We start from the raw sequence: 27644 nt of genomic DNA, 5'->3' as shown, positions 1-27644 counted from the left end.
CTGGACTGGATAGAAGCCTGAGGGCACCTGGTCCAAGCTGTAGCTTCTGTAGAGTCGTCCCTCTGTGCCCCCCCCCCCCCATCAATATCCATCAGCCTAACTAGAGGAGCTTGTCTTGCCAAACAGAAGGCATGGGTAGCAGGGGTGGCCAGAGAGGCCTGGGATGTGGGCGGTGACTTAGTTCTCTTCCTGTAACAGACATTCTGGACTATTATGAGGCTTCCATCTCTGAGGGCCAGGTAAGGGAGTGAAGGTGGGTGCCTGGCTTCCTGACTGAGCAGGCAGGACTGAAGGGACACACAAATTCCTTACTAAAATATTAAACTGAGACGTATGGGCCTTGGCAACAAAATCCTGAGTACTGCCTGAGGGGTTGGGGCTACTGAGAGTGCTCTTTCTGTGGCCAACCAGCCCATACCCCTTCTCCTTCTCCCCTTTGTTGGATTGCTCCAGTTTCAGCACCAGAGAGGCCAGGCCATAATTACTTTTCAGACTTCCTGGGAATCCTGGGGGAGAACTAGGCCCGCAGGATTCCCTGCTGCCAGCCCCTCCCTCAGACCCTACCCCATGCTGTGGCCTCCCTCCAGGGATGCCCCATCCCAGCTGTGGGCTTTTTCCTTTTAAGAAATGAAATCCATCCTCCTTGTCTTTGCTGTCATCACCGAGGCTAGCTAGGTCTCCATGTTTGCCGAAGGGCCTCTCTGCTCCTGCTTCTATCTCCTTTCCCATTATCCGGGCTCCTGCCAGCAGTGAAGGAGTTAACACTGCCAAGGCACCCCCCCATTCTGGCTCCAAGCTCCCTCCCTCCCTCCCCCTGCTTCCTCTCTCCTCCTCTCTCCCCTTCCCTCCTCGGCTCCGCGGCTTCATCGGCCGCTGCCATCTCCAACCCCCCCTACCCCACTCCCCCGCCACGGCCCCTAGCCCCTGGCCGTTCGGCAAGACCCCTGCTTATCCCGGGGCTTCCCGAAATCCAGTTCCCCTCCCCCACCCCAGCTCATGCTCCAGCCCCAGAAGTCCGGGGCTGCCAGCCCCCGGTGCCCCTGCCCCTCCTGAGAATCGGGGTGTGCTCTTCAAGCCCCCTCCCTTCCACTTGGGAGCCCCTTTTAGGGTCCCCCCTCCCTTCCACGCTCCCCTATCCTTCTCTTTTCCAACCTTCTCTTTCCCCTCTCACCCCTCCCCCCATCCTGGCCCCCCCTGCAAAAGTGGGGTGCGGAGGGGGGAGGGGTGAGAACCCACCAAGGGGAGGAACAAAACTCCAATGAAGTCAGAGCCCCCTACTCGCCGCCGCGGCCAGGCCCCCCAACATGGACTGTCTCTGTATAGTGACAACCAAGGTAAGCATGATGGGGGGGGGGGCCGTGGGGAGAGGGAGTAGGTGATGAATTTGTGGAGAGGATTAGGTAGGCCTTCTCTAGGGTTGCAGACCCTGGAGTGAGAGCATCTGAAATAAGATGTATTAGAGGGGTCACAATTTAGTTTTGGGGTTCATATCTGACAAAACGGTGGATTTGGCCACAGGTGCCACCTGGAGTGATCATTTTGTACCTTTAGAGAAATCGAGAATTTGGTATTTGGGGTGGCTTGGTGGGCTTTGGTGTTCACCAGCGATGTTTTGAGGGCAATTTATTTAGGGAGAAGCCTGCCTGGCTCAAATGGGAGTTATGCTCATATATGTGGGAAGGTGGGCTATGTGTGTGTGTTGCTGGGGGTTTTTCTTCCTTCCTGGGCAAAGAAGCTGGTTTCTAGGTTCTGGCCAGTTTGGGGGTCTCTTGGCATGAGGGTAAAGATTACTGGTTGTGAGTGTTTGGCTTGTCTGGGAGGGGAGATCAGCTGGCAGGTAAGGGTGGCCCTGCAGGACACAGGACATCTTGTGGTAGATATGTTTAGGATGCTCCTGATTTGAGGGAATTTTAAATTTAGGGCTTAATTATATGGAATAGAGCAACCTGGGGGTTGTGGGAGAGCTGGGGCCTGATACAGAATTACCTGAGAGAATGGACCAGGTGTGAGATTAGAATTTGGGGTACTCCCATGGAAACCAGAAGGTCGCAAAAGATGAGGTTGCCGTCTCCAAAGAAGGATGACAGGTTTAGGGTATGAGGGTAGAGAGAAGGTAGTTGAGGAGGGGGACCCTGTGGATGCAGAATTCAGGGGTAGCCCAGGCAGGCGCCCAGTACCCCGATCTCACACAGTTCACCTGGTCCTGATCAAGGAAGCAGAAGAGCAGATGGAGGGGACATTGCTCCTGAGTCTTGGGAGGACACCTGGGCATAAGGGTCTCTGAAGACTTATGGGGTGAAGAGGTTACTGGGATTAAAAGGTGGTGGAGGAGGGCAGGGCTGGCAGAGCCAGGATCCATACAAGGGTACAGGGTCCCTGTGGTTAGAGCCTGGAAAGAATGGGAGTCCTGGGATGAAAAGCCCTAGCAAGCGCCTGGTAGGATGTTTTAGGTCTAGGTCCTTTGCTCCCAGACTCTGGGACTGGCAAGCTGGATGCCTGGTGTGTGGAGGGAGGCTTGGGCGGGTGGCAGGCAGCTGGGGGCTGGGGGGGTGGGACAGGAAGTGGGGGCCGAGGGAGGCGGGGTCCGGGTGAGTCACAGGCTGGGGAGGGGGTTATATTTAGTGGGAACTGCAGCTTCTTATGGGAGGGAGCTGAGGACACACATGTTCCTTGCCACAAACTCACACATGTGTATACACATGCATTGTGCACGTGTAAGCATGATTGGAGATTGGGAGCTGAAGATTTTAGGTTTGTGCCCCTCGCCCCATCTATAGGGATGCTTGTTTTTCTCCTGTTTTGTGGGCTTTGGGCTTTCTTCCAGGTTGCTGGTTTTTCAGTAGGTTTTTGATCCACCGTTCTTCTGGCCTTCTTTGAGTGTCTGCCTGTGCTTTTTCTGTCTCTTGTCCTTAGGCCTGATCCTTGGCCTTGGCTTCCTAGCTGTTGTTACCTGTGTACAGATGTATATAGGAAACCCATTGGAATGTGTGGGTTCTGCTTCTAACACGTGAGCACACGAATGCCAGTAAGGGTGAGGGGCTTGCCTGCACTGCTAACTATTCTGGGTGGATGTATTTATTCATTTCTCAGCTCCACACTCCTATGTGTTCGATGGAGCACATGATCGAGCCTCCCTGAAGGTAGGAGGCTTGCAGAGAGCCTCATGCATTCGGGTTTTACTTAGGCTTGGAGACCTAGGTTTGCCACATTTATTGGCCAGAAAACTTGTCAGCCTTTAGGATGGAGGGACTCCAACTCCCATAAGGCCTTGAGGTACAAGATCCCTCAGTGGTAGAGTGTGGCTGTCCTTAGGACTGTTGGGAGTTGTGGTTCCTCTCTATCCAGGGCAGTGGCGGGGAGCCCAGGAAAAACCAGCAGGGGCACATAGCTTCTGCCCTCCGAAAATTCTGCGGGGTGGGTTTGGGAGTGCTCAGGCTTTGTAGTCACTGATCTCTCCTGGTCTGTTTGACGGCCCTCCTATCATTCGTTGCCTATATTTATAAACTGCTGCAGTAATTTAAGGAACATTTATTGAATACTTAATATGTGCTCAGCTCTGCGCGCTGTGAAAACTCTGCTTTACAGCTATCACTGAGTCTTATTCGGTACCTAGATCTCTGCCAGTATCTCTATCTCAGAGCAGCTTTCTCCCACTCCGCCCCCGTCCCTCCCCCTTCTCCCCGCGCTGCTGCCGCAGTTGCCATGGTAACCAGCGACGACTGAAGTTGCGTGGCGGATTTGAGGGCAGGGCGAGGGTGGCGGAGGGTGGAGCAGAACAAATGGGGGCTGGGGGAAAAGTAGGGAAAAGATAGGGGGCATTTGGCCAGGGCCCCGGAGGCGAAGTGGTTAAGCCCTCTGGGTGGTCCTTATTGGGCAAAACTAAGGTGCTGGGGGCGGGGCACTGTGGCCAAACGCTTCATTCATTGGTCGGCAGGGGCGTGGTGGAAGGATAGTGTGGGCGAGGCCGGGGGAGCGAATGGGCGGGAAGCGGAGGGAGGCGTGGTTTCACAGAGCCAGGTGGGCGGAGTCGGCTTACTCTATCGGAGGAGGCGGGCAGCAACCCTCAGAAAGAGGAGGGACTACGTTGCCAGACCAACACGAGGGCGGGGCTGACCCGGGAGGGGCGGGGTGTGGTTCCTGTACCGAAAGGAGACCCGGTTCGTGTGGCGGTAGTCCAAGTAACTGCGGGATGCGGGGGTCTTTGGAAAGGAGAATCCGTGGGCTGGAGATGTGACGTCTCAATCTTCCTAAGATGGAGGCCTGTTCAGATTTCATCAGAGTACCCCTCCTACCTCAGCTCTGTTCCAGGGAGACAGTTGCTAGGCGACGGCAAAGTCCTTGATTGCTGCGTTGCCTGGCAACGGGGAAACGGAAAATGGAGGGAAAAAGGAAATGGGGGATGGGAGAGGGTCTTAATAGTCCATAGCGCCTACTGGTGGAGAAGAAGGGCCTATATATTTTCTAGACTAGGAAGGAATTTTGAGTACAAGCCCGTTTCGCATTGGTGGTTTCTGAGGACCCATGCATTTTATCCAGAAATAAAAGTAGGACACTGGCGGGGGAACGTTCATTTTGGGGGGCTTACCTAACAGATGCGGAATAAGTGCAGGGTTGAGAATCTATGGAGGTCATTAGCGCCTTTTGCCTTAGGAGGGAATTTTATATTCTGTAGACAGCTGATTTGGGGAGAACCCTCACTAGAGAGATGACATTTATGGGGAGGATATTTGGGAGAGAGGTTTGCAAGTTCAAGAGTTTGGGAATTGATGGAAGACTGAAGTAACATGGGGCAATTTAGGGTATTCTGAAAGATTTGTGGGTCACTGTAAATTGAGGTCCAGATGATTGGTGAAATTATTTTGAGATAGGGTCTTATTATGTAGGGTCAGGCTGCCCTGGAACTCACAGAGATCACTGCCTGTGCTTCCCCAGTACTGAGGTTAAAGAAAAGCACTACCATGTCTGGCCTGATGCTTCTCTCCCCCACCCTTAAGTGTAGTAGAAAAGATATATTTGTAGTTTGGCGGTGGTGGCACACACCTTTAATCTAAGCACTCAGATGGCAGAGGCAGGCGAATCTCTGTAAGTTCTAGCTCAGCCTGGTTTACAGAGCTAGTTCCAAGACAACCAAAGCTACACAAAGAAACCCTGTCTCAAAAAACAAACAAAACAAGGAAGAAAGAAAGAAAGAAAAAAGAAATATATTTGGGAGCAAATCTTTCAGCAAAAATGTAGCTCAGCATCATGGAGAGAATGTTGAAAAGTGGGGGCAGCCCGAAAATTTACAAATTTGAGGTGTAAAGAAAAGACTAGTTACATATGGTGGTGTATATCTGTAATCTCAGAATTTGGGGGTGGAGGAAGTTGGGAAGTAGAGGCAGGAGGATCAGGAATTCAAGGTCACCCTCAGCTACATAAAGATTTTGGGCCAGTCTGGGTTACATGAGACTCTATTCTCTTTCAATATATACATACATACATACATACATACATATATGTATGTATGTATGTATGTGTGTTTGTATGTATATATACACATATGAGCTGTCAAGATGGCTTAGGGGTAAAGATCCTTGCTGTTAAACGTGATGACCTGAGTTAAATCACTTGGTGAAAGGAGAGAACCAACTCCCTAAAATTGTTCCCTGACCTCCTCATGCATAACACAGTATAGGCATGTATATACTCACAAACACATAAATAAATGCGATAAAAATTTAAATAAAAGATAAAATATCTTTTTTTCTTTTCTTTTTTCGAGACGGTTTCTCTGTATAACAGCCCTGGAACTCACTTTGTAGACCAGGCTGGCCTCGAACTCACAGAGATCCTCCTGCCTCTGCCTCCTGAGTGCTGGGATTAAAGGCGTGTGCCACTACCGCCTGGCAAAATATTTCTTAATATAAGGCAAGAGTTTGGGAATAACGAGAAGAGACTGCAAATGAGTTCAGAAGGGTTGCTTTAAGGCAGATTAGATAGCACTCAAAACTGGGTTCTGGTGAGGTTTTTGGGTGGTTGGTATCTTAGAGAGTCCATCATATCATTTAGTTTAGTGTTTGGACAAGGCATCTCTAAACAAATCTGAAGAGGCCTTATTTGGATGCTTGTGCTAGCCAATGGCAATATATTAATGTTAAGGTCACTAGCAGTTGTCAGGGGGGCAGGTAGGACTTAGGAAGGAATGATTTAAAGGGTATATAAATTTGAAGGCACATTGAAGAGCTGTGGTTCTTAACTCTTGAGTAAAGCATTGTCTAGTTTTGGGGTGGGGCTGGATGGGCTGCAGGAACTCTGTCAGAGTAGATGCCTTGGAACCGGGTGGGGTGTTTACAGTGTGAGGCTTCGAGTGGGGGCTTGAGAGCCCTAGGAGTTCTCAGAAGCGATAGGAGAAGTGCGGTTGCTTCTCCTGTAGTCTAGGAGTACAGCACCCATAAGAGACCCATTGGGGTTTTGTAATAGAAGCCCAGTGTTTTGGGGGCGGTGGAAAATTAGGTGGAATAAGGGGCCCTTGAGAACCAGAGCGATAAACTGCTAAAGTTTCCAAGTGTCAGTATTTGTAGAGGGGTCGAAATAGGAGTATACCTGGGAAATTGGAGTTTGCAGGGAAACAGCTGAAATCCAGGAAGTTGGTAGCCAAGAGGGTCTCCCCTCACCCTTCTCTCCCATCATGACGCTCTCCCGTACTGCGCAGGCGCCGCCCCCCCCCCTTTCTCTGGCCGCAGCCTCCGGTCGCCGCGGCCGCCGCAGCCCCCGCCCCCTCTGCCCCTCCCCCCAACCCAGCACCCTTCCTATCCCACCTATACCCTCCCCTTAGTCCCCCTCCCCTTCTCCATGTCGACTCGGAACAGATTCGCCTCCATGTGTCTCTGCGTGGTACGTGCCGCGGTATGGGATCTGGCCCGCTTCCCTCTTCCCAGACAACCCCCCCCCCCCATCATCTCAAGATGAAGCTTCAAGTCTGTCGCTCTTCCCTCTGCTTGGCATGGGGTCTCTGGGTTGCAACTTCTTGAAAACAGGCGTAATGGTAACCCTTACCATTAAAGTGTGTTAACTTCTTGTTATCCACTTTAATCCACACCCCTCTATTTTTGGGGTGCAAGCCCCGGTTCCAGGTCATTCTGTGCAGCTGGGGCTTTGAAGATAGGGGGAAGGTACTGCAGGGATATATTGAGGGTGCAGACTTGCCCCAATAACATAGAGTGCCAGTCAGGACCCCGCCTCCCAGTGGGTTACAGGAGATGTGTCCTCCTTCCTGTCTGGCTTCAGCTGGCCTGTAATCCAGGACCAAGAGGGGTCGACCTCCCCACCTCCAGGTTTGCAATGTCAGAATTGTTTTCCTACCATCCCTACCCCTTTAGAGTTCTTTCTCAATGTAAAATCTCCAGGGACTGACCATAGACCCTAACTCTTCCAGGTACATCTTGAGAACTTTGGTTCTTCATTCTGTGGTCCCCATTTCCCTCACATTGCCTGCCAGTCTCCAAGCCCTTTTCTTTAGTGTCAGATGCAAGTCCCTCCCCATCGTAGGGGTGGAACAGAGAGATATGGCAGCTCACTATGATAAGAATTACCCTTGATTCTTACCTAGAATAAATGATTGATTGTTTCCCTTCATGTCTCCATTTTCTTTGGTGCACCTGGCAGTTCCAGAGATTTAGAGATTTCCTGTGGGGTGACCATGAAGGGACACTGGGCTTAAGTTCTCCCCAGTCTCCAAAACTTGGGAGGTGCAGGTTTTTGTTCTGGTTAATTTATCTTCCAGGGAGTTCAGGGCAATTTCTTTTGTGCATTTACTGTCTAGGGCATTTCCCCCCAGCAGTGGCCATTTAGAGCTGCACACTCAACGCTGCTAATCCAAGACAGTTCAGCCTTCAAAGAGGGCTCTTTTGCCTGTGTTCTCCTTACTTTCCTTCCTCTCTTCTTTTTTGGGGGTGTGTGTGGGTGGGTGGGTGAGTGGGTGTAAAATAGGATTCAGACTGGTCCTGAACTCACTATGTAGCCACGAATGACCTTGACCTTCTAAGCCTTCTGCTTCCAGAGCGTGGATATTTAAGCATAGACTACCACGGCAGATTTTCGTCTTTATATTTTTCTTTGCCCGTGAAACTGACACCTAGAGTTTGACATTCTCTAAATCTGTGATCCACACTTGGTGAACCCCATTTTCCTTCTTTAAGACTTTTCAAACATGTAGAGTGTATTTATTTATTTATTGAGACAGGGTCTCACTATGTAACCCTAGCTGGTCTGAAGCTTTCTATATAGACCAGGCTAGCTTCGAACTCACAGAGATCTGCTTGCTTCTGCCTTCCAAGCTCTGGGATTAAAGACGTGTACGGTCATGCCCAGCTCAAGATGCTCCTTAACTCTAGTTGCCTTTTGTTCTGGTGTGAGAATCTTGTTTTTTTGTTTGTTTGTTTGTTTTTTCAAGACAGGGTTTCTCTGTGGTTTTGGAGCCTGTCCTGGAACTAGCTCTTGTAGACCAGGCTGGTCTTGAACTCACAGAGATCCGCCTGCTTCTGCCTCCCAAGTGCTGGGATTAAAGGCGTGCGCCACCACCGCCCGGCAAGAATCTTGTTGACAGGACCACTTGCCTCCCCAATCCTCCTACTGCACCCTGAATCCACAGTCAACTTGGTATCCATTGTCCTGATAAGCTTCCTTCTTTTTAGTCTTGCAACTGTTGCCCCCCAACTGTTGGTACTCTCAGTTTCTCAGACCTTGGGAGGGAAATTCTGCCCATGTGTTGTAGCGGCTGTATTTTGTTTTCTCCAGTCCCAGAGGGAGCCCTGCATCTGGTACTCTCTTCTTTCCTGACTCTAGAGTTTTGACAGTTCTGCTTCTGTGGGTGGGGGGTTCAACTCTGGAGGGGAGGAGCCTAGGAGGGCCTTGTAGAAGGTAGATGTGGAAGGAGCCAGGTGGGCTTCCAGCAGCCTCTATCTGCACGGTTCCCCTCTCTGACCCCCAGTTAATCTCATTTACTGATGTTACTGGCCAGGAGGCTCTTGTCCTGGCAGCTGGTTAATTGGGCAGGAAGTCATGTTGAGCCTTTTACCTCCAAAAGTCAGAGGGAGACCAGAATTCAGTTTAGCAATTTATCCTCTTCTTCAATCAGCGGCTTGGCACCCATTCCTGCCTCCCCCTCCCCCGACCGGATCCTTTCTGCCTCTGTTCCCCCGGCTTCCTCCCCCATTCCATCCCTGTCTAGTATATCCGGATTAGCTGGCTAGCTTCTGGGGCCCCTTTGCTTAGTAATTCTGAACGAGTGAGGCCAATGAAGGAAGAGAGGGGCAGGTTTAGCCCTGCCTTGCTTAGAGGCTGCTGATGGCAAGTACTCTCTAGCTGAAGTACCTGACTTTGGTTCCTACTTCAGGCATGCAAAGGTGCCGGAGAGTCAGTTTCAATGGGGAGGCTGGGGTGGTGGGGTAGGCTGTAGAGCAGGGGCGTCAGATGGAGTATGGGAATGATAGATGATGATGAAAGCAAAGAACTTGGGGATAAATGAGGGTACAAGGGTCAGGTGCTAGCTAGAACTCTTAAAGGCACGGAGTGGACGATGAAGCCTTGCTTGGGAAAGGCTTGGAGACAATGGTGGTGGGGCGGGTAGACAGAGTCCTTTGGTATGAGGAGTAGCCAAATTGGAGGTTGGAACCTGGACTAGGGTAGAGATGAAAGGTGCTGAGGCCTTGGCTGGAGAGGGTGTTGTCGGGAGGGTGGAGAGAGGGGAGCCAATGGGCTGGAGGAGAGGGAGGGGGAGGAGCTGGTCAGGCCCCAGGGCCTACCGCACTGCACTGCTGGGGGAAAAGGAGGCGGTCCGGGCGGATGCCCGAAGCCTGAGGCGCTGAGCTGGTCCAGTGACTGCCTCGGTCCCCATCCCAGAAATACCGCTACCAAGATGAAGACACGCCCCCTCTGGAGCACAGCCCGGCCCACCTCCCCAACCAGGTAAACGCCCCCGAGCTGGTGCACGTGGCGGAGAGGAACTTGTCCCACCTCGAGGCCGTCCATGGGGTCGTGGGCCACGCCCACCTCTCCCCCCTCAAGGTAGGAGACCCTGGCGGCCCCCTCCCCAGTGCGGCCCTCGGAACCTCGGAGCTGCAGCAATTCCCAAGGGCCGGTAGGGCAAGAGCTATGAGGGAGAAGATTGGGGGTGGCCTGGCATCTGGGTCTTGGGCTCCTGGGGCTGGGGTTGGGGGGTGTGCTTCTTGACTGGGGGAGGGAGCACGATGCTAAAAACACTTTGGTCTCACATAAGAGAAATAGGCCAGGCAAGTGGGAGTGGGTGCAGTGCCTTATAGCCAGGATGTATGTGCCTTTTTGTATGTTTAGTGTGTTGAGATGGATGGAGGATCCCCTAAGAAGTGTCCCCAGTGCCATGGCCCTCTCCATTCCTTTATACCCCCACCCCTGCCTCAGTCTTCTGTGTCCAGAGCTCTGTTCCAAGTGCCTGATGCCCTCATTTGCTCCTGTCCCTTTCCCCACCTCCTCCCCCAACCTCTGCCTTTGGGCCTGGCTCTGCCTGTTCCTGAGTCTCCAGCTCTTTCCATCTGGCTGGACTGAGACTTCAAGTCTTGGTCCTTTCTGCCTCTTCCTGTGCCCAGCCTTTGCTCCCCTCCCGTGCTCCCCCTCCCTGCTGGCTGGCTGGCTGGTTCTTGATGCTGCCTCTCTCTTCCTCCCACGCATGCCTCCTTCTCCCTCTCGCTGAACCCCAGCTCAGGCCTCTGTGGCCTGATCAATCCTCTCCTGGTCGAAGCAGCTGGTCCTCTCTCTGTCCTCCAGCTCCCCATTTCTTTCCCAGTTCCACTGTTCCCTGATCGTCTCTGGTTTTTCCTCCTTTTGCTCTCACCCCCACCCGTACCTTCTTCAGCCATTCCTGTCCTCATTATTATATATGGCCACCTGTTCCCCTTCCCCTCCTCCTTTGTACCCACAGTATGTTTTTTTTTTCTTTCTCCAGGCCTGAGAGGCCTTATTTCTCAGAGCTTCCATTTCCCAGTTCCCATTCTCTCAATCTCCTTTTCTAGGGACATGAGCTGTAAGACCGAGGAGCACTCTGAGGGGCTAGAAGTGTGTGGTGCTTTAGGAAGGAGGACCCCAGTTGCTGACATTTTACTAAGAGGATGGGAGGAGGTTTGTGAGCCAGGGATGAGGCAGGGATGTGGCAGGGAAGTGGCTGAGGCTAGAAGTGGCAGAGGGAGGAGTTGGAGCAAAGTGGGAAAGACCCAGGGTTTGGAGGCATGGGGTGAGACCGGAATTGGGGCTGCTCAGTACCCTGCTTGAGAGGAAGGAAGACGAAGCCCTGGAAATGAGAACAGTGCAGAATATTTGTGTGCAGCTCTGTGGCTTCAAGGAGTAAAAGAAGATTCCAGATGCCTTTTGCAAGACAGGGCCATTATGTCTTGGGTAGGGTGGAAACAGGTGCTGGAGGGTAGCAGTTGTACAGCGCAAAGGCGCGGTGGCACCAGAGCTCAGGGAGCAGCTGGGAGAGGGGCCAGCAGGGGCCACAGTGAAGGTGGGACATCTCAGGACAAGGCTTCAGCAAGGGACAGGAGAGGGCTTCAGCAAGGGACAGGAGAGGGCTTCAGCAAGGGACAGGAGAGGGCTTCAGCAAGGGACAGGAGAGGCGCCAATATCCAAAGGAGCTGGCCAGTGGGTTGAGGAGGCTGTGTTTAAGGCAGAACCTTAAAGGGTTGGGAATGAGCTAAAGGGGACTAACGAGGTGACAAAGGGGTGACAGGCAAGGGTGGGAGAGGTATGGGATGGAGCCGAAGTCTGGGATGGGGACAGGGAAGTGGGTGGAGAATGGTGGCTGGGGTTGGAAGATTTTGGAAAGCTGAAGGCTGAGGACGAGGATCTAGGGAGGGTGTGGGTGAGAGTAGAGAAGACTAGGTAGGGAGGGCCTGGGGGTGGGGAGAGGTTGTGGTATAAGGTGGGTCTGAGGATGTGTGCCACGGAGGGCGACAATGTGGGTGACTTCTGCAGTCAGCGACTATTGGCGAGACAACGGCGTTTGCCTGGGGAGGGATGACAGTTGATGCATGGGTATGAAATCTATTAAGGGGCCTGAAATGGACTTGAGAAATAGCAGTGCGGGGCGGGGGGGGGGGGTGGGGGAGAAGAGGGACCTTTATAGGAGATGGAGACCTTAGGAAGGGAACTGGGAATCCTCGTACTTAGTCGGTTTCCTTAGTATTTGTCTAAGGAGGAAATAGATTGGGGACCCCCGGAAGGAGTCTCTTGGCAGCCTCACCTCATTGCCATAGAGACGTGGCTTCGGTTGCCCTGGCAATTGGGGAAGCCCCTAGGACAAGTCTAAAGCTGTCCCCGCCCTGCAGTTTAGCTAGAGACCTGGCTGCGTTGAGGCCACTGACGTCAGGGACCAGGGCACGCCTCGCTTTAACCCTTTCCTTAATGAAGTGGGGGCGGGGAGGAGTGGGAACTGTAGAACAGGCTGGGTTCTGGATGCCTTTTACTATCCTCCTTCCTCCTTCCTGACGTTCTTTGCACTGCGTAGGGTGAGGGACTCAAAGGAAAGATGAAGGCAGGTTATTTGGGATGCACTGCGCCCACGCCCACGAATAGAAGCGTTCTGGCCTCTTGGCCCGGCTAACGGTGGGCGGGTCCAGAGCCGGAGAGGACTCGTCGAGTCTTTTTGCTGTAGGGAGTCTGTGGTACCCTAGGCCACGCCCCCACCCGTTGTCCTGACTACCAGGCCTCCTGGAGGTGGGTCTCCCCAGGTCTTGGCTGGTCTTAGATACTGTTGCTAGGCAACCTGGTCCCTGGAGGAAGGGGTGGATTGGATGGCGGGTGGGTGAGAGAGAGGGAGGGACCAGAAGCTGGGGAAACCCCGGATTCTCATGGCGCAAGATTTAGAGCAAATGTGTGCCAAGGTGAGGGACAAATTTGGGGGATGGTTATCAAGATATTAGGATGATTGTGAGGGTATAGAGACAGGAAGGGGACCCTAAAGAGGAGATGAGGACCTAGTGGACCTGAACTCTGGGGTGTAATGCGTAGCACGTAATGCATGTAACACCCTGTAGTGTTACATCCGGTGAGAAGCATCCCCCCCCAGCATGCTCCCCCTTTCCCCACTCTTTACCATCTGCTGCTCCCCTTTCCGTCTGGCTGTCTCTCTCTTCCCTCTTCTCATACACCTCTTTAAACATACAGGGGCCTGCGCGTGTGCGCACACTTGCGTGTGTGTGTGTGTGTGTGTGTGTGTGTGTGCGCACACTTGCGTGTGTGTGTGTGTGTGTGTGCACACGAGCGCAGCATGTTTGTGTAACGCAGGCAGGCTGGGTCCTTGAGTTGCTATGAAGGTGGTGGAGTGGACTTGCCTATGCAGTTCCAGGGGATCCAGACTGGTAGGGCCACCTCTGCTTATGGACTTCCTCTGAAACCAAGGCTTAGGCAGCTTTCTGTCTTCTGTCTCCTCTGCCAGGCCAATTCTCCCCCTGTGATTGTCAACACGGACACCCTAGAAGCCCCAGGATATGTGAGTTGTTTAGATTTTTGGGCTGGGGACATAGCAAAAGGGTAGGGGAGAGGAAGGGAACGACTCCTTGTATGGGGTGGGAGGGGCATGTTCTCTGACCAGAATGTCAGTCTCACTGTTTTTGTGTTTCTGCCGTGCTGGAGTTGCAGGTGAACGGGACAGAGGGGGAGATGGAATACGAGGAGATCACATTGGAAAGGGTGAGAGCCAGGCCCTCTGTTCACATCCCCTTGGTTCTGGGCTGGTGTTTCTCTTTTTGTGCCTGTGTTTCCTAGGTGTCCTGACCCTGTGTGTTCTAGCTGCGCCTTTCTAGTCCTGTCCCTTTCTCACTTCCCTTAACAGAATGGGCAGTAAGGGGAGCTGACTCTCTTGTCCTCCTTCTTCCCAGGGTAACTCAGGTCTGGGCTTCAGCATCGCAGGTGGCACCGACAACCCTCACATCGGTGACGACCCATCCATTTTCATCACCAAGATCATTCCTGGTGGGGCTGCAGCACAGGATGGCCGCCTCAGGTGGGGAGAGAAGACAGGGTTTAGAAAGCTAATACCTCCCGGAAGGTGGTGTCACATGCGTTTAAATCCCAGTACCTGAGAGGGAGAGGCAGGCAGATCTCTGTGAGTTCGAGGCTAGCATGGCCTACAGGACAGTCAGGGCTACACAGAGAAACCCTGCCCCGAAAAACAAAACAGGACAAAAACAAAAAAACAAAACAAAAAAGAAAAAGAAAAAGAAAGCTAGTACTACCGGAAAGGGAGGGCTGGGCAGCAGGAAGCCCCTGGCTCTGACCCACATTGTTGGTCCCAGGGTCAACGACAGCATTCTGTTTGTAAACGAAGTGGACGTTCGGGAGGTGACCCATTCGGCTGCAGTGGAGGCCCTCAAAGAAGCAGGTTCCATCGTTCGCCTCTACGTCATGCGCCGGAAACCGCCAGCTGAGAAGGTCATGGAAATCAAACTCATCAAAGGGCCTAAAGGTAGTACTAACCCACATGAGCGCCAGTCCCCTCCCCGCCACCCTGCTTCTCCCTGCCTCCAAGGCTTGCTCCCCAGGCCCATAGGCAGCCACGTCTCCCCTCCTGCCATCCAGGACTTGGCTTCAGCATTGCAGGGGGCGTAGGGAACCAGCACATTCCTGGTGATAATAGCATCTACGTAACGAAGATCATCGAAGGAGGTGCTGCCCACAAGGATGGCAGGTTGCAGATTGGAGACAAGATTCTGGCGGTGAGGGCCTGCATCGTGGTTTCTCGGGTCTCACTGCAGGCCTAGGGTGCCCACTGCCTGACCATTCCTGGCTCTGTCTGAGCTTTGCTTCCCTTGACCCCAGGTCAACAGCGTGGGGCTAGAGGACGTCATGCATGAGGATGCCGTGGCAGCCCTGAAGAACACATATGACGTTGTCTACCTAAAGGTGGCCAAGCCCAGCAATGCCTACCTGAGTGACAGCTATGCTCCCCCAGACATCACAACCTGTGAGAGCCCTCCAGACCTCAAAGCTCCTCATGACCCCTCCTAATAATTCCTAAGACGTGCAGGCCCATGACAGCCCCTGTGGCCTACTTCATGAAATGGCCATGACCTCTGACCTTTGTGGTAGTTGGAGAGGAAATGGAAAGTCATTTGTGGAGAAGCACTCCCAATGATCGCTGATATTCTCTTGTCCAAGGGACACAGGGCCCATTTGGTTTTGTGCTTCTGATCAAATCCTTAAGTAACAGATACTTCTCATGTTCTTTAAAAATGTAGAGAAAGAACCGAGCATGGTGGTGCACGCCTCTAATCCCAGTACTCAGGAGGCAGGTGGATCTCTGAGTAAGAGGCCAGTATGATCTATAGAACAGTTCCAGGACAGCCAATGCTACACACAAAACCCCTGTCTGGACCCCCCCCCCCCCGCCAACACACACGCACACACACACACACACACACACACACGCACACACACACATACACACACACACGCAGGAAAAGAACCGGACATAGGAAAAGCATGGCATACTTGCTTTTCCAGTACTTGAGAAGTCAAGGTTGGAGGATCAGGAGTTCAAGGCTATCCTGGGCTACATAGCAGGTTTGAGGTCAGCCTGGGCTACATGAGACTGAGAAAATGGGGGAAAAGGGGGAGAAGGATAAAGGCTTCACATTTCATTTTATAAGAGCAGTTGACATGGTCACAAGGTCATGTGGGAGAAGAAACGCAGAGGCCAGTGTACCCCAACAGAGGCACCCCAGTGGGTACCCATCCGCAGCAGCAGCAGCAGCAGCAGGCTAAGAGGGTACCGTTGTCACAAAATAAGGTTTGTTTCAAAAACTTAATATTAGGGAACCTCTTCACATGATTCAATATATTAAGAGTGAACTGAATGGGGATGGTGGCCCACACCTAATAATCCCAGCATTCTGGAGCCTAGGCCAGGAGGATTGGAAGTTCCGGGGTAGCCCAGGCTACATAGTGAGATGAGACCCTATAAAGGAAAGAAAGAAAGTTAGGAGATGGATTATAGGTGTGAAAGTAAGCCCGGGAGTAGCGGTTGTGACACAGTGGGCAGTTCCTAGCGGCCAGCTGCCATAGATGGTTCATGTCAGTAGAGCCCAGCTGTGCCCATCACTCGAGGAGAGAGGCATGGACACCTCTTACCGTGGTTGCTCTTTATCGCCTCTGGCAGATTCTCCATGTTGGTGCTGCTGTTACCAACTGCAAACTGTTCCTGGAGTTTCCAATAATTAAAAAGTCATGTATTTTTTTCTTGCAAGGGGGATAGGCGGAACCCAGGGTCTCAGGCATGCTGAGCAGGTGCTCTCCCGCTGAGTCACACCTCAGGCCTCACAGCCCTGTGTGATTTCTCCCTCACCATCCTCTTAGTAGAGGGAATATAGAGTAATGAAGGAAAAGTGAGGAGGAACTCCTCAGAGGGCTCCTTTTCCTTCCTTGCTGTTTTTTTGTTTTTGTTTGTTTGCTTTTGTTTGTTTGTGTTTTAAAGATGGGGTCTCTCTATGTAGCCCCAGGCTAGCTTTGAACTTGTGTTGATTCACTTGTCTCAAACCCCCTGATTTCTGGTTTACAGGTGCATGTCACCATGCTTGGCTTTAGACTTTTTATGTATAAGTATCTTTTTGTTGTTGTTTTTTCAAGCCAAGGTTTTTCTGTGTAGTCCTGGCTGTCCTGACCTGACTCTGTAGACAGGGCCTCAGACTCAGAGATTCACCTGCCTCTGCTTCCCTAGGGTTGGAATTAAAGGCGTGCGCCACCATCTTCTGGCTGAATCAGTGATTTCCAACCAGGGTAATTTTGTTAGGCCAGATTTATCATAACATTTTGTTAAGAATGGAATGGGGAAAACAGGAAAGGAATATTTTTGTCATTCGACAGAAATACAAATTTGACAGGAAATATAATAAATTGATGAAGAAAATGACGAAAAAAATATTTTGAGACAGAGACTCATTATGTAGGTCTGGCTGGCTTGGAACTTGTTGTGTGACCAGACTGGTCTAGAATTCATTATAGAGACCAGCCTGGCTTGAAACTCACAGAGATCCACCTGCCTCTGCCTCCCTAGTGCTGGGATTACAGGTGGGGACCACCACACCCATTGAGAATAATGGAAATATTTTTTTTTTCAAGATAAGGTTTCTCTGGTGTAACCTTCGCTGTTCTGAAACTCACTCTGTAGAGCAGGCTGACCTCGAACTCAGATCCGCCTGCCTCTGCCTTCCAGGTGCTGGGATTAAAGGCGCGCACCACCACCTCTCGGCACAAATGCTAAAATTTTAGTGAAGGGTATAAAGCAATGTTTTTGGATGGAAAATTTTGAAAAGTATTTTTTTTTTTTACATTTATTTAATTTGTGTGTGTTTGTGTTTCATGTGTGTAGGTGTGTGCTCACAGGCTCACACGCAAGTGTAGAGCTCAGAGGACCATTTGTGGCAGTCAGGTCTCTCCTTCTACCATGTGGGTCCTGGGGAGCAAATTCAGGAATCTTTATCCACTGAGCCTGTATGGAAAAATCTTAATATGTGAACGATCTCAACCTTCTTCAAATTATACGTTTTATGGAATTCTAATCAGGGTTTCAGTATTATCTTTCCCTGGCATTTATGTAGCATCTAAAGTTCAGCTGGAAAAGTGTGTGGGAGATTAACTAAGACATTTTGGGAAAGAATGAGATATTTCCTTTATCAAGTATGAGACACACCATATTCAATTTTTTTTTTTTTTTTGGTTTTTCGAGACAGGGTTTCTCTGTAGCTTTGGTGCCTGTCCTGGAACTAGCTCTTGTAGACCAGGCTGGCCTCGAACTCCCAGAAATCCGCTTGCCTCTGCCTCCCGAGTGCTGGGATTAAAGGTGTGCGCCACCAACGCCCGGCTTACCATATTCAAATTTTATGGTACTATTTGTTTTTCCTTTTTCTTTTTGAGACAAGGTCTCACTATATAGCCAAGATTGCCCTTGAACTGGCAGTCTTCCTGCCTCAGCCTCCTAGGGCTGGGATTATAGACATGTATATATATTATATTCAGTATATATATTATATATTATAGGTATATATATATTATATTCAGTTTTCTGGTACTATTCTGAACCCTATAACCTACCAAAAATACCTTGATTTTGTGTCCAGTCTTGGGCAAGAAGCATAAGAGACAGGAGGAGCAGTATATACTCGTTTGGGAGGTTGATGTAGGGGGATTGAGAATTTAAAGAAAGCCTGGGGCTACATGGAATCTGTCTCAAAAAATGGCTGGGGATGTAGTTTAGCTGATGGCGTGCTTGCCTAGCATACATGAAGCGCTTGGGTTTGATCCCCTGGCTGGATAAATAAATCTGGGCAGTATGGTACATGCTCCTAGTGCTCTGGAGGGTAGGGTAGGGACCAAAAGTTCAAGACTACACAGTGAGTTTGAGGCCAGCCGGTGCTACATGAGACCCTGGTTTTTGTTGTTGTTGTTTTGTTTTTTTTTGTTTTTTAATCCAAAACATGGCTGGGGAGATGGCTTAGGTCGCAAGGTGCTTGCTTTGACCACAAGACCAGAGTTGGGTTCCTAACCCCCACATAAAAAGTCGGGTGCTGACTCTGAGGGGTGGTGCAGAGAAATTCCTGGAGCTCACTGGCCTGTTAGCCTAGCTGACTGTGTGAGCTCCAAGTCAGTGAGGTGGAGCTAGGCACGGTCTCAGTGAGTGCAAGGATAGCCTGGTCTACACAGTGAGTTCCAGGACAGCCAGAGCTACATAGTGAGATCCTATACAAAACTAACTAAATAAACAAACAAACTAAAATTAAGATGGAAAATGCTTTTGAGGAAGACACCCAAAGTCAACCTCTGGCCTCTTGTGCATGCGCATAAGTGCCCTCTCTCTCTCTCTCTCTCTCTCTCTCTCTCTCTCTCTCACACACACACACACACACACACACACACACACACACACACCAACCAGAAAACAGAAATGTATAAGATGAGCCTTAGGATTTGTCAGTGCTCGAGGGACCCAAGACTGTTAGAGTCGCAGCGGACACAGGAGCCATAGTGAAGAGGATTTTCCTGGCCATTCAGAGTTCATTTTGTAAGTGAAACACATGAAGTCATAGTAATACCTAAGACAAAGCTGGGAATCAGGCGTGGTGATGGATGTTTGTAGTCCCAACTATTAGGAGATTGAAGTAGGAAAACCAATGGCGCTCAACCAGGCATGCGCAGCTAAGTGAGATCCTGATTTGAGAATAAAACTCAAATCTCATTGTGATCAATGGGTTGGGACTGGAATGTGTTGACATGCAGAGACTGTGTAGGTGAGCAGGTCAGGAGTTCCATCTTCATGACAAAATCATTTTCTCTCATTACCTTGGGATGCTAGGTTACCTAGAGGCACAGCATTCCTCCTGAAAACGTGAAGGGAGAGAACCAGTCATTGGTCCCTTCTCTTCTGTGTAACTCTGACCACAGAGGCAGCACGAGGTGACCATGCAGCAGTTCCTGTACAGGGGTGGGGTGCATGTTGTCTTACTGTTATTGCTTTGAGATAGGGTCTCATCTAGCCCAAGCTGACTTCAAAGTCACCATGTTACCCATGTTGGCCTTCAGTTTGCAGCTGTCCTCCTGAGGGGGATAGTGGGCTCGAACACAACACTCAGCAGGTAGGACAGTTCTTTATGAAAATCTTACTAATGACTGTAGAATACTAATATTTTGCGGTCCCTGTGAATGTCAGAATTAGACACCAACATCAACACTTGCAAGACCCTAGGTGAAAAGCTGACAGAGCACATTAGTAAGCTGATCAGGCTGATGCCACCAGAATCTGCAACTAGCCTTTTTATCTTTCTGTCTGTCTGTCTATCTCTATCTATCTATCTATCTATCTATCTATCTATCTATCTATCTATGTATCTATGTATGTATCTATCTATCTATCTATCTATCTATCTTGGAGACAGGCTCATACATAGCTCTGACTGACCTGGAGCTCACTAAACTGCCTCTGTTTCCCCTGCGCGGGGATTTAAAGTGTGTGGCGCCCCATCCAGCAGACTTCACTGTATCCCACGGGATGTAGTGGGAAGCACAGGATACCATCCTGAGAGAATATTTTTTTCTTCCTTTTTTTTTTTTTTTTTTTTTTTTTTTTGGTTTTTCGAGACAGGGTTTCTCTGTGGTTTTGGAGCCTGTCCTGGAACTAGCTCTTGTAGACCAGGCTGGTCTCGAACTCACAGAGATCCGCCTGCCTCTGCCTCCCGAGTGCTGGGATTAAAGGCGTGTGCCACCACCGCCCGGCTGAGAGAATATTTTCGTATTGAATTTGAGTCAACTCAAGCCTGTAGGACAAGCTTAGGAAAGCAAAAACGGAAGCAGACAGGAACAGGCACACATTAAGCAAGACCGCAGAGATATAAGCAGGACTATCCCTCATAGAATATGGGAAAATGTTTAGACAAATAATCCAATTAAAAAAAAATAAATGAATAGCCGTGAGAAAGAGAAATTTTGTGGATTGAGAGACCTGAGAGGCACTTTAACCAAAAGGTAGTCTGAAAAGCATGGTACTAATAGTCCCTTTTGACGTCACCATTCCTGGCATACTAAAGACATCTGACCTGATGTCATCTGTAAATTCCCGACCCCTGATGTGTTAATCACCAAGATACCTTTCTGGTAGAATAATTCCTTTTTGGCCGAGCCTGGCCCTGGGCTCCCCTGGAGAAGGTGGTGGGCGGGTTCTGTTGTCTTAGCATTTCTGTCTCATCCGTGTCTGTCTTTCCTCAGCATATTCTCAGCACCTGGATAATGAGATCAGTCATAGCAGCTACTTGGGCACTGACTACCCCACAGCCATGACCCCCACTTCCCCTCGGCGCTACTCCCCTGTGGCCAAGGACCTGCTGGGCGAGGAAGACATTCCTCGGGAACCCAGGCGAATTGTGATCCACCGGGGTTCCACAGGCTTGGGCTTCAACATCGTGGGTGGCGAGGATGGTGAAGGCATCTTCATCTCCTTCATCCTTGCTGGGGGCCCTGCTGACCTCAGTGGGGAGCTGCGGAAGGGGGACCAGATCCTATCGGTGAGAGAGGCCTGTGCAGGGGTTTGCACTGCCCCCTATACAGAGCTCAGTGCTCTTGAGGGCGGGGAGGGGGGCTGGCTGGGCTCCAGCCTTGTCCTGGTGGACCATTCCTTGACCCACTCGGACCCAAGAATTAGTCTTCCTGTCACAGGTGACAGCCTCTTCTCCCCTTTCTAGGTCAATGGTGTTGATCTCCGCAATGCCAGCCATGAGCAGGCTGCCATTGCCCTGAAGAACGCGGGTCAGACGGTCACGATCATTGCTCAGTATAAGCCAGAAGGTATGAAGCCTAAGCTTCTCTGTCCTCCTGGCTAAACTGGTCCCCAGAACTGTCACTTTAGCTGATGGATGGCTTCAGCTGGGGTGGGGCTAGGGTGGTCGTGTGTGTGTGTGTGTGTGTGTGTGTGTGTGTGTGGCATTAGGATGGGACAGAGTTCCAGAACCTTCTTGCCCTTCCTCAGAGTATAGCCGATTCGAGGCCAAGATCCATGATCTTCGGGAGCAGCTGATGAATAGTAGCCTGGGCTCAGGGACTGCATCTCTGCGGAGCAACCCCAAGAGGGGTTTCTATATCAGGTGAGAAGCTTCCTGGGCGTGACGCCTGAGGCCTCCATGTGTTCTTCTCCCCCTGAACGTGTGTCCATCGCCACACAGCTCCATCCCTAAACTTTGTCTGCCTTCTGCTCTCCCACCCAGACCTGACACTCAGTCAGGGGTTCGTAGTCTTGGTGCGTGCTGATCTTCTAGAATACATTATCAGCACTGAAAGGCAGCCCCTGCCCCAAGCACCTTAATTGCCGTCTAGCCGTGTCACCCAAACATTTCCCCAACAGCTTTCACGGTAGGGCCCAAGTTCAGTGTCAGCAAGCATCCCTAGTACCTACCCTCCCTCTTTCCCTTCTTGCCTAGGCTGAATTTGAACTCCTGTGCTTTAATAATCTTCCTGCCTTAGACTACAGGCACTTGTCACCATGCCCAGTTTTGGGATATTTTGAGTCTTCTTGCAGCTTGGCATCCCTGTGGGAAGCCTTGGTGGGAAGGACCGCAGCTCTTTGTGCCTGTCTCCTGCCTTTCTTCTCTCTCTCTCTCTCTCTTTCTCTCTTTTCCTTTCTTCCATTTCTCCCCCTGTGTGGGGGATTGAATGCAGAGCCTCACGCATGCTAGGCTCGCCCTGAGACCACCGCTGACAACACCTCAGCTTCACCCCTGACTGCTCGATAGCATTTCTTCCCTTCTCAGGGCTCCCTTTCTCATGGTTCCTCTTCCTGTCTCCTCACAAGACATTGAGGCCTCCTCCCTCCCCTTGCCTCTCTTTTCCCGCCTCTTCTTTCGTCCTCTTTCTTTGTCTGGTTGGCTGGCCTTATCTGCCACCCTGCTGTACAGGTGTCTTAAAGCTGTCTGGCCTGCCTTGATACCATCTTGGAGGCCTAGTTCAATTCTGGCTGTTGCTTCTGGGCCATCTCCATTGGGTTTTCCCATGGGCATGTCACCTTCAACACGTCCTAGACTGTGCTTGCTGTGTTTCTCCTGGATGCTTGTGTTCCTTCTGAGGAGGCTCACATCTGTGCTCCCCCCGGCCTGCTGAAGTCTAGTAGGTCTCTAAGGGTATCCGATTCTTACTACCAGCTGATACCATATAACCCTGGGGGCTTGTTTCTTCTCAGTTCCATTGTTTTTCTCTGCATCTTTGCTCTTTCAGAACCTGGACAGAGCTTTTAGTCCTTAGATGGTTTTGGGGTTTCTTTGTGTGTGCCACCACCAGTCCATGCGTTGTTACAGAACCCTTGCCGAGTCTGGCTGGTCCTCGAGGTGCCTGATGCATCCTTCCTTCCTGGAGTTCTCAGCCGGGCCCTGACCCGTAGTCCCTTGTGCTATAGGGCCCTGTTTGATTATGACAAGACCAAGGACTGCGGTTTCTTGAGCCAGGCCCTGAGCTTCCGCTTTGGGGATGTGCTTCATGTAATTGACGCTAGCGATGAAGAGTGGTGGCAAGCACGGCGGGTCCACTCTGACAGTGAGACCGATGACATTGGCTTCATTCCCAGCAAACGGCGGTGAGGCTCCTGGGGCCCTGCAGCCTTCCTGAGAGAGGCGTTGATGGTCACAAGGTTCCGGGGGGAGGGCATTCAATAGAGGACTCTTGTGGGTATGCTAGATCCTGCTGGGGACCCTGGCTCCTGTCAGTCTCCCAGAAAAGGACTTCTCACTGAGACCCATAGGGCCCAGGTGAGGCTAGGAAGATGGGATTCCCACTTGGTCCAGAGGGTGGGGCCTCACTGAGCATTTCCCTACTAGTCCCTGCTCTTCCTCCTCGTCTCCCACAGGGTTGAGCGACGAGAGTGGTCAAGGTTAAAGGCCAAGGTAGGTGGAGGGTGGATGGTGAAGCTGGTGGAGGAGGGGAGGGGTGGTCTCTGAGCTCCATCCTGAACCTACCATGAGATTGGTTTTCCTTTTAGGACTGGGGCTCCAGCTCTGGATCACAGGGTAGGTAGGGGGCCTGGGAAAGCTGTGGGCTGAGTGGAGCTTGGCGTTTCCCTGGGCATTCTCGGGAAAGCAGGCGAGACGGTCTCCGGGGCCCCTTGCAGACACCCTGTCTCCTCCCAGGTCGAGAAGACTCGGTTCTGAGCTACGAGACAGTGACGCAGATGGAAGGTGAGCCCTAGCCCCGGCCTCAGCCGTCCTGCCCACCCTCCGTGCTGGCTCCTAAACCCGGCTCTTTCTCCTCAGTGCACTATGCTCGTCCCATCATTATCCTTGGGCCCACCAAAGACCGAGCCAATGATGATCTTCTCTCTGAGTTCCCCGACAAGTTCGGATCCTGTGTCCCTCGTGAGTACGGGGGCCTTGGATAGAGATGGAGTTGGAGTCGGGGGACCCATGGAGTCTTACTTTGTCGGGGCCATGACACTGGGTATAGTGGGACACAGGTCGCCTCAGAGGAGAGGTGCTGCCTGCCCACTTTCATGCCTACAGCCGGCAATGCTGGGCCCGAGCCTGGGAGGCCCCTGGGTATCAATTCTGTCACACCTGAGTCTCAATTCCCCACAACAACTTCCTACCAAGGACCAGCTGGGTACTGGGGCGGGGGGTGATGTAGGCTAGTATTAAGGGATGGTGGTTAGATCTTTGTGGGGTGGGATGACTTCTTGGCAGATACGACACGTCCCAAGCGGGAATACGAGATAGATGGCCGGGATTACCACTTTGTGTCCTCCCGGGAGAAAATGGAGAAGGACATTCAGGCGCACAAGTTCATTGAGGCTGGCCAGTATAACAGCCACCTCTACGGGACCAGTGTCCAGTCTGTGCGAGAGGTAGCAGAGCAGGTAAGAGCTGGTTGCACCGCATCCTCTTCCTGCCCTCTCCCTACCCCAGTGCCTCCCTCCAGCTCTCTCTAACTCTCTTTCTCTCTGTCTCTTTCCCTGCTGGGTCTGCACTCCGCTCCTCCACCTCCTCCTCCTCTCGGGCAACTCTGTCTGACCGCCTGCTCTTTTGTGGCCCGCCACCCTTGCTTCCTGACCCCACACTCCCCACTGCCATCTGTCCCCGTCTCTCCACCGCTTCCCACTCCTTGCCCCATTTCTCCTCTCTTCCTGGGGCTTTGCCTTTGGTGGCTTGGCCTCCCCCACTTGTTCCATCCTTTCTTCCTGACTCCCCTCTGCTCCGTTCTCTCCCCTCTAATGGGGGGGTCCCCACTACCCCCTCTCTCACCCCTCCTTTAACTCCTTTTCTCTACTGCTCCCCACCCTGCCTGCCCTCTCTCTCTGGCTCTTGCCTCCATCTGCCTCCCCTCCCTCCCATCTGTCTCTCCTGTTCCTTCCATCTGTCTGTCCTCTGTCTGTCCTCCTCTCCCTCCCCCCTCTACCCTAATTCCTTTATCCTTTTCCCTTTACCGTCTTTCCCTACCTGCCCTGATCTGCCTTCTGCATCCCACCTCTACCGCCCTTGCCCTTACTCCGCCTTCATCTTTTGGGTCCTCTCTTCGTCTGTCTCCTACACTCTGTTCTGCCCCTTCCCTGCCCTGTTGTGCTTGGCTCTCCATGTTCCATTTCCCTTTCCTCTCTATTGGTCACTCTATCCACACCTCTTTCTGTTCTCTTGCCTACACGTCCTTTGACACCTGTCACTTCCCCTTTGGCCACCCTCCTGCCCCCACCTTTCTATATTCTGTGTTTCTTCCTGGCACCTCTGTCTGTCCTCTCCTGCTACCTGCTGGTCCCCCTCCGCCTACCCTGCCTGCCCCCAGGGGAAGCACTGCATCCTCGATGTCTCGGCCAATGCCGTGCGGCGGCTGCAGGCGGCCCACCTGCACCCTATCGCCATCTTCATCCGTCCCCGCTCCCTGGAGAATGTGCTGTGAGTACGGTTCTGGGGGCTCCCCCTCCGCTCCCTACGCTTGTGATGTGGGCTCTCAAGGCCCTACTTGATCTGTCCTCTCAGAACCTTGGACAGCAGTTCCTATTGGGCTCAGAGAGCTGGATTGAGAGTTGAGAGTCGGGGCTGAGCTATGGCAGGCCTTGCCTGCTTCTCCTGCCTTGGGCTAGGCAGTTCTAGAGTTTGCAGTGGTCTCCCTGGGGCATACACAGACTGGGGCGAGTCAGAACCTCAGAGGCAGTTAGAAGATGGAATCTGGATCCCTTTGGTGGGACTGAAAGTTAGGATGAGTTCCAGAGAGGTTCTGGATGGGATGGGTTTGCCATGAGTAGCCCCAGAGGAAATCAGAAATTATATTGTTTGCTATGTGTTCCAACTAAGAAAAATGAAGTTTCAGTTTAGCATGCCAGGATGGAGGAGGTAAAATGCAGAGAGGGGCCCATCCCTCAGAGCTGCGTTTCTCTCCCTTCTGACAGAGAGATCAATAAGCGGATCACAGAGGAGCAAGCCCGGAAAGCCTTTGACAGAGCCACTAAACTGGAGCAGGAATTCACAGAGTGCTTCTCAGGTGAGAGGTCCCCACGAGCCCTGAGGACAGAGAGTCTTTGCTGAGGTTCGGTGGAGCTGCCCGCCTGGGTCGGTGTGGGAGGAGGTGTCCTGTCAGTGGGCTCGGGGACCCACGGCTCCTGGCTGAAGGAGGAGAAGATGCTCCTTGTCTTGGCTCCTTGGTCACGTGTCCCTGCTCCTCCCGACTTGCAGCCATCGTGGAGGGCGACAGCTTTGAGGAGATCTACCACAAAGTGAAGCGTGTCATTGAAGACCTCTCAGGCCCCTACATCTGGGTCCCAGCCCGAGAGAGACTCTGATTCCTGCCCTGGCTTGGCCTGGACTCACCTCGCCTCCATCGCCTGGGCCCTTGGTCTGGACTGAATAGCCCAAGCCCTTCGCGCCCCAGCCTCCCTTCCCACCCTTCTTATTTATTTCCTTTCTAACTGGATCTAGCCCACTGGAGGGGACACACTCCTCTGCATGTATTTCTGTACCCCAGATCAGGGCTCCTGGACCCCAGGAACTTGGGGTCTAGGGGGGGCTGGGCTCCTGGTTCCGAGCCCTTGCTCCTTAGGACCCCCTACCCCTGCCCGCCCCCATGCACACACAGACCCACTGGGGGCCTCTGCCCTCCCCATTTCTCCCACATACATTCCAGAAGTCAGGGCCCCTCTCAAGGAGTACCCGCTGTAGGGATGCAGGACCGCAGGCTTCCGCGCTCTCCTGAGGCAGGGGCTGGGGTCACCCCTGCCCCATCATAACTCCCCATGTCATTTGATTTCTCTTTATTTTCTCCATTGTTTTCTTCTCAAAGGTGGTTTTTGGGGGGAGAAGTAGGGGGACTCTACTGCAGGTTCCCTGTCTTCCACACGCCTCCCACCTTTTTTCTTTGCTGGTTTGCATGAGTGGAAGGTCTAACTGTGGCTTTTTTTTTCTGGGATTTTTTTCTTTTTTCTTTTTTTCTTTTTTTTTGGGGGGGAAAGGGAGGGATGGGTTTAGGGAGTGGGGAAAGTGGGAGGGGGTGGGGGGTAAGGGGTCAGGGGTTGGGTGTCTGGGAGCCAGGGGAAGACAAGAAATGCTGCCGCCTTCTGCAATTTATTTATTTATTTTTTCTTTTGAGAGAGTGAAAGGAAGAGACAGATACTTGAAACCCAGTGTGTGGCCTGGTTCTTTGGGGTGAGGGAGGGAAGTGGAGAGACACAGGTAGGGGCCTGGGATGGGTGGGTCTGAGAACTTCAGATCTCTCCTTACCTCACTGAGAACAGGGCACCCAAGGGTCCCGGGAAGGAGCCAAGGCAGCAGAGGTGGTGACGAACGGGCCCGGGGACTGCTGGATGCTGTACTAGTCACCGGCAGACTCACTGATTCCGTGAACTCAGGCTAGCCCTGCCCTCCCCCTGGCTGGCCTCATCCCTGGTGTCAGCGTGTTTATTCTTGAAGGAAAGCACAGGAGCCCTCGGCTTACAGTAGACTGGAAACGACCAGTATACAGAATTCTGTGCAGGATGCACAAATTTAACATACCTCACGTGCTGAGTTTAGGACTCAGCTTCGTCCGTCTATAGCTGGGCAAAGCCTCGTGTAGAGTCCTGAACTGCTCCAGTGTGGCCTGCAAGTGGAGGCATGCTGCTTTTGCCCAGCATCAAGAGTCAATTAGTGTATTTC

The 27644-nt window shown here is 51.9% G+C and overlaps 1 protein-coding gene across 6 annotated transcripts; it reads left to right on the top strand.

Annotated features, from left to right (window-relative positions):
• The first annotated feature begins 889 nt into the window (after positions 1-889).
• Dlg4 (discs large MAGUK scaffold protein 4) lies at positions 890-26953 on the top strand. Of its 6 annotated transcripts, none has more exons than XM_041664789.1 (20): positions 890-1334; positions 9880-10044; positions 13445-13498; positions 13648-13698; positions 13887-14011; positions 14304-14473; positions 14587-14723; positions 14827-14971; positions 20761-21056; positions 21234-21336; positions 21518-21632; positions 22934-23110; positions 23381-23417; positions 23513-23540; positions 23661-23708; positions 23784-23885; positions 24210-24382; positions 25303-25412; positions 25907-25998; positions 26190-26953. In XM_041664789.1, the coding sequence occupies exons 1-20, from the start codon at positions 1305-1307 to the stop codon at positions 26294-26296; spliced, it is 2265 nt and encodes a 754-aa protein (XP_041520723.1). In that variant the 5' UTR covers positions 890-1304; the 3' UTR covers positions 26297-26953. The 6 variants fall into 6 exon arrangements, with proteins under 6 accessions (XP_041520723.1, XP_041520721.1, XP_041520725.1 ...); XM_041664787.1 differs by having other exon boundaries at positions 891-1334; positions 13639-13698; XM_041664791.1 differs by having other exon boundaries at positions 893-1334; positions 9880-9945.
• Positions 26954-27644: the final 691 nt, after the last annotated feature.

This window comes from Microtus oregoni, unplaced genomic scaffold (assembly GCF_018167655.1).
Source record: "Microtus oregoni isolate MIOR12 unplaced genomic scaffold, Mior012 000015F_ref0000493, whole genome shotgun sequence".
NCBI lineage: Eukaryota > Metazoa > Chordata > Mammalia > Rodentia > Cricetidae > Microtus > Microtus oregoni.
This window is presented reverse-complemented; position numbering and strand designations above follow the sequence as displayed.